At 32.2% G+C, this 11,322-nt stretch overlaps 1 protein-coding gene across 1 annotated transcript; it reads left to right on the forward strand.

Moving 5' to 3' along the window:
* Positions 1–1,897: 1,897 nt before the first annotated feature.
* On the forward strand, positions 1,898–10,838 carry LOC132062862 (beta-galactosidase 13-like). The gene is made up of 18 exons (XM_059455337.1): positions 1,898–2,228; positions 2,342–2,437; positions 2,709–2,821; positions 2,939–3,005; positions 3,105–3,197; positions 3,888–4,031; positions 4,349–4,443; positions 5,159–5,264; positions 5,368–5,452; positions 5,776–5,894; positions 6,761–6,931; positions 7,430–7,608; positions 7,876–7,985; positions 8,389–8,498; positions 9,003–9,110; positions 9,222–9,329; positions 9,706–9,851; positions 9,939–10,838. Exons 1-18 carry the CDS (start codon positions 2,052–2,054, stop codon positions 10,417–10,419), a joined length of 2,508 nt encoding a protein of 835 aa, XP_059311320.1. The 5' UTR covers positions 1,898–2,051; the 3' UTR covers positions 10,420–10,838.
* Positions 10,839–11,322: the final 484 nt, after the last annotated feature.

Here is an 11,322-nt window from a genome sequence, read left to right on the forward strand (position 1 = left end):
TTGAGAAAGAGGAGACAATTATGGTGACGGCCCTGCATCGATGTTATTAAAGATGTAAGTACCCATGCATGCTAAAGATGAACCGTTTTGGAAAATGAAAAGACACCTTTTCATCTTTAATTTACGTGAATGTGTTTCTTTATAAAACGGATTTCTTTAAAGTGACGTGCGTCCAGCGTCCTCATTAATTGATTAAGGCCAAACTCATTGAGAGACATCTGTGATTGACAACATCTTTCACTTAGACACTTCAACTAAACCTTGTTCCATTTAGACATCTAGGGTAGGGTTTGACTATGCCATTTGGACACTTTTCGCTGACTTGGCAAATTGTGTGATTTTCACACAAAAAAGCGCGTGAAAAGGCTAAAAAACAGATTTTTTTTATTTTTTTTATTTCCTCCTCCTTCTTCTTCTTCTTTATTCCTTTTCTCTTTCTTCTCCACTTAATATTCTACCATTAATAAACCTTCCTCCATTATTATCTTGCTTATCAGAAAAATGAATAACACCCCCATTTTCTAAGAACATGTGGCAATTTTTATATAAAATCAAAAATGAATTTTGAGTTTAATATTAAAGAATTTCAGCCAAAAAAAATAAAATAGCCCACCCTGTGTTCTCTTCTTCTCGACCACCCTTCCGAATATTTTCGATGGTTGATTTTGACGAAATTTCAGTGGTTGACTTTGATAAATAAATAATTATCTTAGAAGTAATACAAAATTTCAGCCTACAAAGGAAAATAGATCTGAACTTTTTTTAAATGAAAAATTTTTCCGACAAAAACTATTCATTTTCCGGCCAGAAGTATGTGGAATTTGTTTAGAAAGGGGAAGAAGGGCTGGGTAGGTGGGTTGGGGTTTTTTTTTATTTTTAGTTTTTGAATAATTCATTTTTAAATATTATTTCGGACCCAAAATGCCACATGTAATCAGTTAATTGGTTATTTTGCCACGTCATTCGCGAGTGTGTTACACACTCTTTACATATTTGGCTGAGTCAGCGAAAAGTGTCTAAATGAAACAGTCGGACCCTACCTCAGGTGTCTAAATGAAACAAAGTTTAGTTGAGGTGTTCAAGTGAAAGAATCGGACAACCACAAGTGTCTATCGATGGGTTTGGCCATTGATTAATGCATGTAGACACTTTCAAAATATATTAAAAAAAAATTAACATAGGAAAATAAAAATTAAAAGTCAAATAAAGGAAAAGAGACATGAATGATAATCCTAGCTTAAGCTAAGAGAGGTGCCACATCACTCTCTTATTACCTGGCTTTAATATTTATAAGCATAGAAGATATTCTCTCCATTCCATAATAAGTGACATTTTAGGCTTATACACACCCCTTAAGAAAGTGCTCACTCCTAGAAAATTAGGAATGTTTTTACTAACTCACCCCTAATTAAATGTCTAGAAAAAAGAAAAGCTTAATGATTCCTGATTATGTAAATAAGGGTCATTTTGGAAGAAGAAGATCAATTTCTTCTTGAAATAATAAAGCACCACTTATTTTGAAACAAAATGAAAAGCCTAAAAAGTCACTTATTATGGAATGGATGGAGTATATTGATTAATAGTACTCACCAGCGACTACTCCCTTTGTTTAATGAAGAATGTGGAATTTGAAGTTTCCTAGTTGTCCCTTCGGGGCATCCGATAAAAAAAGAAGTTGATAGTTTACACATCTGATTTTCTATGCAGCTCCAAACATCAATTTATTGATTAGTTAAAATTTGTATACTTAAAGATTACATTAAAAACACTTTAAATCACAATTTTTATATTTAAAATCTTAGAAAATTGTTTGAGAAATTAAAGAAACCACAAGCAAGTAACGAAACACAAAAAAGTAGATCGCGAAAATACGAGAAATTCTACAAGCCTCATATTATATTAACTGATCGAGGCTTGTTAGCGAAAACAGTAAAACTCCAATTACTTACATTGGATAATTCAAGATGGCTAATATAACTCTCATCTCTTATCTCTTGCATTTGCACTGACTAAAACAAAATACACTAAAAAACACAAAAACAAAAACAAAAATGGCTAAAGTGAATCAAATATTAACGTTAGCCCTTCTGATTTCCTTGTTGGTTACATCAGCGATCGGCGACGAAAAGCCACGTGGCGTCACTTACGATGGTCGTTCCTTGATCGTCAATGGGAACAGGGAACTCTTCTTTTCTGGTTCTATTCATTATCCCCGTAGCCCTCCTGAGGTGACTTTAAATTATAATTCTAGCCAGTTTTAACATGTTGCATAAAATAGCACTTAATATTAATTAATTCATTGAAGGACTCACAAAACTATACATTATGTCTTTTTCCCCAGATGTGGCCAGATATCATTAGGAAGGCTAAGGAAGGAGGTATTAATCTCATCCAAACTTACGTGTTCTGGAACATTCACGAGCCCGTTCAAGGCCAGGTAATAAACACTATTGCTTGCTCCAGATGCGAATTTGGAATTTATTGTCATGAATGAATATATATATATATATATATATTCTGACAAATATGGCTGAATAAGAATGTTCTTGTTACATACTCACAAGTTTTAATTTCAAACATATATTTTTTTTAAAAAAAAAAAATTCTTTTTAAAAAAAAAGCTCTGATCATGTATGCACTTGTTTAAATTATTAAGTTTTTGTTCTTGTGAAGTTCATATCGAGATCTTGGTTGTGTTTGATTTGCAGTTCAATTTTGAAGGAGATTTTGACATTGTCAAATTCATCAAGGAGATCGGTAAACAGGATATGTATGTAACTCTGAGAATTGGACCTTATATTGAAGCCGAATGGAGTTCAGGGTATACGCAATATTCTTGTATATTTAATTTATGGAGTGTTAAGTAATTTATCTATCCTTTTTTAACCTTAATTATGTTGATTATGACCTATTGATCAATATTTTGATCATGCAACAGAGGGTTTCCATACTGGTTAAGAGAGGTTAAAAATATCACATTCCGTTCTTATAACGAGCCATTCGTGGTATGTAATCACAATTTGCATGTTGTTAATTAATTATAGACTTGTTTTTAATGACATATTAAATAGATTTGTTCTCACTTTTTCTTCTCCATGTTGCAGTACCATATGAAAAAATACGCAAAAATGATCATTGAATTGATGAAAAAGGAGAAGTTGTTCGCACCCCAAGGAGGTCCCATTATCCTGGCTCAGGTCTCTCACGTTATTAATTTAATAATATTTATAATTTATATATATATATATATATATTAAAAATATAGAATATTTATTCACTATCCGACGCCCAAAGATAACTACAGATAATACTTTATAAATAAGTGGGTCTACTAACCCGGAAAAGGATAACGAATGTACTTTATTTTAAAATTTTACAATGGCTAGCTAGTGCCAATTTTCATGAGATATACATGTATTTATCTTATGGTGATCTAATTATATAAATATTTTTTATATTATCAGTACATAAATCTTAAACTTCTTTTAAAAATAAATTATATGCTATACCACCGGTATGACAATTTTACTTCGATAGTAGCGTTTATAACTTAAAATCTTTAATGGTTACTCCCTCCGAATAAAAAAAAGTCCTTATCTTTTTTTCTTGGATCAAAAAAAAGTCCAATTAGCAAATAAGAAAAATTAATCTTATTTTTTCATGTTTTGCCCTATTAAGTGTTATATGATCAAATCCCAATGCCTATTTAATTAGGGTAATTTAGTCAAATTACTTATTTTTGTCTAGGAGTTAGTATTTTCTTAAGGGGTGTGCAAATGGCTAAGTGAACTCTTTTTTGATCCGGAGGGAGTAATACCGTCTTGTGTGTATATATATATTGTACACCTTCTTGATATGTGAAGATCATGTATAATTTTATTTAACAGATAGAAAATGAGTACAACAATGTCCAGGCTGCTTATGAAGAGAATGGAAAGAAATATATTGAGTGGGCAGCAAATATGGCTGCCGAATTATACAATGGAGTACCCTGGATTATGTGCAAGCAAAAAGATGCCCCTCCTTCAGTGGTAGGTTCATTTAATTTGTTGTGTGAAACTATTATTATTATCGTTTCCTTAAAGAAAAAAGAATACTTTAGAAAGTCCAAAAGACCATGTAAACATTTTCTTTCCATATCATTATGAGAAACTTACCAATATGTACAGTTCGGCCAAACTTAGAGCCGAAATGTACAAAACCCATACACTTATTATGTATATCATACATATAGATATGTATATTATATAAATATACAAAACCTATACATTTGATCATATTTTCTAAATTAGATCGCCCAAAGACATTGGGTTGTAATTTTACATATCATGATCATTATTACCTTCAGATAAACACATGCAATGGGAGGCATTGTGCGGATACTTTCACGGGCCCTAATGGTCCCAACAAGCCTTCTTTGTGGACTGAAAATTGGACAGCCCAGTAAGTACAATTTACCCTTTCAATATAATTTAGGGGAAATAACTCATAAATGGGGCCCACGCATCTAATTTTCAGCCGTAGCCCACTGTATCATCGGTATATGGATAATGTATATGTTCTGTATAGCTATATATAAACATTATATAAACTATGTATATATAATGTATATGTTTTGTATAAACACATGAAACCAACTTTGTGGAGAAAACAAAGAAATAAAGAGTTGTTAAGTTGCTTTGGCATACTATCAAACACCATAGATGCATCACTGTTCATAATGCAGTATCTTGTAGAATCAAATGACAGCGCCTAAACAGGCAACATAAACCTCTTCACTTCTTTCTTCGTTCTCTTCAGCTCCTCTTCGTCTTTCTCCCGCTCTTAAATTTTCTAAAATCACGCATTTACTTCTTCACAAATCTCCTTTATTCTTGATTTGCTTAAGAATTTGCAATTTGTAACTGAGCTTATACATCTTTTTGGACAAGTTGAAAAAACATTGACTTACATAAATATTTCCATGTAACCACCGTGTAGATAGGGTTAGTATCATACACTACATTGATAGTGTAGAAATTTTTTACACTATAAGATCATATTAAACAATAATTAATCAGAGTAAGTGAAATTAACAACTTATAGAATAAATCGAGTAACCTTTTATAACAGGTTAAATTGCGTTGAAGCAGCTAATGTTAACAAAAATGAAGTACAGGTATAGAACTTTTGGAGACCCGCCATCACAAAGATCAGCAGAAGATCTTGCTTTTTCTGTGGCTCGTTTCTTTGCCAAGAGTGGAACTCTTACAAACTATTACATGGTACTTTTTTTAATGCTTTAATTTCCACATCAATATTTAGCCTATAGTTTATCAAAGCTTAAATTGAATAATGATGTAAATTAATTTCATTCTTGTTTTCCAGTACCATGGTGGAACCAACTTTGGAAGATCAAGCTCTTCTTTCGTGACTACTCGTTATTATGATGAGGCCCCTCTTGATGAATTTGGTAATTAATTAGGCAACTCGTAAACTTAATTCTAAACAATATAACAAATTAATCAATGGAAAACTTATCAATATATACAGGTCGGCCAAACGTATTTACAAATATGGCCGAAATATACAAAACTTATACATTGAATATGTATATTATATGTATAGGTATATATGTTATATGTATGTTTACGTATGAATATACAAACCCTATACATTTGATCAGATTTTGTAAACTAGATCGCCTAGAGGCATTGAGCTATAATATTTTCAGTAATTAATACCATTAAATCACTTTGATTTAATTAATTAAATATTGAGTACCTTTCTTCTAAGGTTTAATGAGGGACCCTAAATGGAGTCACTTGAGAGACTTGCACAGGGCTTTAAGATTGTCAAGAAGAGCTCTTCTTTGGGGTACTCGCACTGTACAGAAGATTAACGAGAACCTTGAGGTAATTAAGCATTCTATGAACCGATAACCATCTTTTCAACACATATTTAGCAGTATATTTTAAGGGTGTGTTTGGTATGGAGGAAAATATTCACCATTTTTTTAATGTTTGGTTGGTCAGAATGTTTTGAAAAGTAAGTTCTTAAAGAATCAGAAAAATAACTTGCTCGTGAAAATAGAAAAAACAAGTTTCATAGTGGATTTTGTGTGCTTGTCTCCCTACCCCAATACTTCACCCATCTCCACCCCCGCCCCTAACCCCCACTCACCCCTTCCCCTTGTCCCCTTCCACCCTACCCCCAAAACCACTCACCCCACCCCACCCTAGCACCTATGATCCCCCAAAACACCCCAGCACCTTCAAACTCCCTTCCCCCCCCCTCTTCCACCCCCTACCCAACCCTCTCCACCCTCATAGTCCACTCCCAACCATCTCCAACTTCATAGTTTGCCTAATTATACATAAATGTTTTTGGAATAATATTTTACGTTTCTTACAAAATCTTGAAAATAAAAATATATATATATATATATATATATATATATATATATATATATATATATATATATATATATATGTGTGTGTGTGTGTGTGTGTATATATATACACACTTTTTTCCTTTAGTAGCAAACACCTTATGCACTATCGGTGTATAGTTTTTGTATTGCATCTGGCAACAAGTGGTTACTTTCTATCAAGCTTAACATAGTAACATGAAAAATAAAATGATAACTTACTACTGGGGTTAAATTGAACTGATGGTGTAATTTCTTTTTTTAGTGCTAGTGTATACATACAACTAAAATTCTTAGTAATATTATGTAACTTGAGTATGAAATCTTACACGTTTGATACATAAAATGTAGATTACTGTCTATGAGAACACTGGAACTGATCCTATGTGTGCTGCCTTTTTGACCAACAACCACACCAAGCTACCTTCCAACATTACATTTAGGGGAGCAGAATATTACTTGCCTGAAAAATCAGTTAGCATTCTTGCTGATTGTAAGACTGTGGTTTACAACACCCAAACGGTAAAAATTCCAACTAAATTTTTATTTGATTGAGATTTCAGTTCTTTGAACTTTAAGCACTATAAAAAGAAAAAAAAAAAAACAAGATTTCAGTTCTTTGACCTTTATGCACTATAAGAAAAACACAACTTTGTGATGGAATATTCATGACGGACAAATTGTGATAATTTTATGACGGAATTCATCAATATGAAAGAGATTTGTGATGACATCATGATATGTCACAATTTAGTTACAAATTTGTGACAAAAATGATGGTCTATCACAAATTTATGACGGGAGGGTTCATTATGAATTCGTCACAAATTATGACAAAGTTATTAATCCATCACAAACTCTTCACTAAGTACTTTTTTTTAAAAGAATGAAATTTACGACTGACCATCTGTTACAAAATGACGAGGCTTCAGTCACAAAAAATATTTTAACTATTTATGGAGAATCAAGATTATCAGAAAATGGATACTGAGGATTTTATTTTCTTTTGGAATTAAACAGGTAGTCTCCCAACACAATTCAAGAAATTTTGTACCATCAGAGAAAGCAAAGAATCTTAAATGGGAAATGTATCAAGAAAAAGTACCAACTATCAATGATTTAGCACTTAAGAACAGGGAACCCTTGGAGCTCTACGCTTTGACTAAAGATAAATCAGACTATGCGTGGTACGCCACAAGGTAATTTAATTATAAAGGCTATTTGATAGTATTATTTTTGTTAGTTTCAATTTAATGTAAAAAAAAGTTTACACTTTCGGGATATTTACAAAGTAATTGCTATTTGCGAGTAACTCTATTTAATAAGAATTCATTGATAATATATACTAAATAATTAATAATCCTCTGTAGCTTGTTAAATTGGATTGATGATATAAATTGTTTATTTTGTCAGTACATATAACTTAAATTTGGACTTGACTTTATTTCTAATATTTTTTAACACAGCATCAACCTTAATCGACGTGACTTGCCCATGAGACCTGATATTCTCCCTATCTTGCAAATTGCAAGTATGGGCCATGCATTGGGTGCCTTTGTCAATGGACAATATGTTGGTAGGTTTTCTTATGAAAATACCATTTGACATTTTGTTAGGTTGTGCTTGATATGACAAATATTTTCTAGAAAAGAGTTATTTTTTAGTATTGGATTGTCATAACATATTTTCAAGGAAAATATTTTTCATCAAAAGAGGGAAATGTCTTGCCTCACTTTTGGACGGAATTAAGTTTCCTTTACAATTATCTTTAACTCTTAGTTTCATATTATTGCTATATTTTTTTCCAAAAATATATATTTTACTCTCGACCCAAACATCGGAAAACGTTTCCAAAATGTTTTCTATCATATCGAACAGACCCTCAGAGTTTAATTGGTTAATCATTTATGAGAAAACATAAATTTGCAAGAGTGTCCCAAAAATTGCTTAATATTTGTTTCACAATTACATATTTTTAGGGTTTGGGCATGGGAACAATATTGAGAAGAGCTTCGTTTTCCGGCAACCCATCGTCTTGAAACCCGGAGTTAATGACATCACCCTTTTGGCTGAGATAGTTGGATATCCGGTATTGTTTTCTTTCTTAATAGCCTCTCATTGCACGTAAAAGAAGAGATTCTTTCGTTTATGTTCCTTTGGCCTAACTTAATTACCGGCAGTAGCCCAGATATATATAAAAATTATATAGAATGATATGTATAGTACATGTATATTTAAGTATAAATATAATATAAAAAATATATAGAATGATATGTATATTATATGTATACTAATGTATATTTAAGTATAAATGTACAAAATCTATACATTTGCTTGCTATTTTGCAAACTAGATCACCCAAAGGTATTGGGTTGTAATTATCCCTGAAAAAATCCTTAACCAGAGGTCTCCTCGGGTCCGAGCCCCAAATATGAAGTCTCCTCTGGCAGGGAGTGTTTTACTCTCAAGGTAGAACTTCCTAATACGAATCCTGACTAATCGGATCCCAAAGTGGATCGGATGCAGATGGAAACTAAAATGAATATATATTCATAGAGAAAATCAAGAGAATTAATGTTGATGAATATTACAGAATAGTGGAGCCTATATGGAAAAGAGGTTTGCAGGACCACGTGGTGTAACACTTCAAGGTTTAATGGCCGGAACTCTTGATATCACCCTAAATGTTTGGGGACATGAGGTATATATACATATTCACACATATTTAGTTATTTATTGATATTTGACAATATTTTTATTCTAATGTTAAATCATTAGTAAAAAATTTAAATCATTGTTGGTTGTCTTTCAGGTTGGTGTATTTGGAGAAAAAGAACAATTATTCACAGAAGATGGTGCAAAGAAAGTAAAATGGACTTCCGTAACTGGTCCTCCACCAGGACATGTTACTTGGTATAAGGTGAGTTAGCAGAAAATTATTCGATTTAATATTTTCGTTGAGTGTTACCCTCTATATTACAGTAAAGTCAAAAAATTATTTTGGTACATTTAAGTAATTGAGCTTTATTCACTATAATAGTAAAGGTATTAAACTTTATCGATTATAACACTAAAATCACAAAATTATTTTTGTCATATAAAAGTAATTGAGCATTACTCACTATAATAGTAACATCGCTAAACTTTACCATAGCAACACAACATACCTCGAATTAAATTTATCTTACTCGGTTATATTATGATTTTCTCACTATCAACAATATGTTATACTGATCTTACAATTCAATTAATTAGGAGTAGTATATAAGTTTTTATTTTTATTTTTTATGTTACAGACATATTTTGATGCCCCTGAAGGCACTGACCCAGTGGCCTTAAGAATGGACCAAATGCAAAAAGGTATGATGTGGGTCAATGGTAAAAGCCTTGGTCGTTACTGGGTATCTTTCCTGTCTCCTCTTGGACAACCGACTCAATCCGAGTAAGTATTTCATATATGAGCTCTCGAGAATAAAGCCCAAATCTAATATGATAGCATATATGACAATTTTAAATTGATCTGCCCCAGATATCATGTTCCAAGAGCATTTTTGAAGCCAAAGAATAATCTTCTAGTTGTTTTTGAAGAAACGGGAGGTCATCCAGAAAAAATTGAAATCGTAACAGTGAACCGAGACACAATTTGCAGTATGATCACCGAATATCATCCTCCAAATGTTAAGTATTGGGAGAGATCTGGTAGTAAATTCCGCGCGGTTGTAGAAGATCTTAAAGCAGGAGCTCATTTAACTTGTCCAGATGATAATGTGATCGAAAAAGTTGAGTTTGCTAGTTATGGTGATCCAGATGGTGCATGTGGAAATTTTTATATGGGAAATTGCACTTCATCAAATAGTATTAAAGTTGCAGAAAAATATTGTTTGGGAAAGCACACTTGTTCTATCCCAGTTGAGAGAGAAATATTTGATGAGACAAATAAGGATCCATGCCCTAACATCTTCAAGACTTTAGCTGTCCAAGTCAAATGTGTTGTACCAAAGAAGAATTAATTAGGGTCGCTTTCTTTGGTTTATAATAGGTTGAAAGCTTGGCGAGATCATAGGTTAGGGCCATTGAATTCAGTATTATTGTAATTTAGGATTAGAGCTGACAAAAATCTTTATTTTAGACAGAGAGAGAGAGAGAGAGAGACAGAGAGAAAGCATATTTCATTCTAGTCGTTAATTATTTCTTTTCTCTATATTGGAGATAATTGTCCGTAATGACAGATCATGGCCGATAGATACTATATTGAGAATGAACAGACTACTAAATCTTGGATTTTCATGAATATTTGTCATAGCTTTCTCGTATATATAAATAGTTCCCCTCTAGTTTTACTAGTGTCCAGTTGGGGTGTTCGTTCATTTTTTTTGTTTGGTTTGTATTATTTGATTTTGGTTCTTTGATTTTTGGTTTCGGAAAATTGACATCCAATCCAAACCAAAATAAATTTTGTTTTATTTGGTTTTCTCTTATGGGTTCGATTTTTCCGATTGTGTTTTATAAGATAGTATGAATTTAAGATAATCGAATAGTAACATATTTGAATAACGAATAAAGGGGAATACATTTCAGTTCTTTAATTGTGACTTTTTTTTTCTAAATTCAATTTGAATGATTTAAATAATTAATTAATGGACACCACGGATCAGAAAGTAATATATTGATGTGATAGTTAAATATCTCAATGTTGAGTGTCAATCAATGCATGCCACTTATAGACAATTGTTGCAAGAGTCAAATGCTAGACATCCAGGTTTTTGTCATACTTTGGAAGATTGCAACTGATCAAAGTGTCTTGTTTGAAATCCAAACCTATTGGGCACAGGTATTTTACTTCCCAAGAAGATACATCAGCAGATCATAACAATATTCAGAAGCTTTCTTCGGAAAGGATCCCCTGAAAACAG

Source organism: Lycium ferocissimum, chromosome 7 (genome assembly GCF_029784015.1).
Source record: "Lycium ferocissimum isolate CSIRO_LF1 chromosome 7, AGI_CSIRO_Lferr_CH_V1, whole genome shotgun sequence".
Taxonomy (NCBI): domain Eukaryota; kingdom Viridiplantae; phylum Streptophyta; class Magnoliopsida; order Solanales; family Solanaceae; genus Lycium; species Lycium ferocissimum.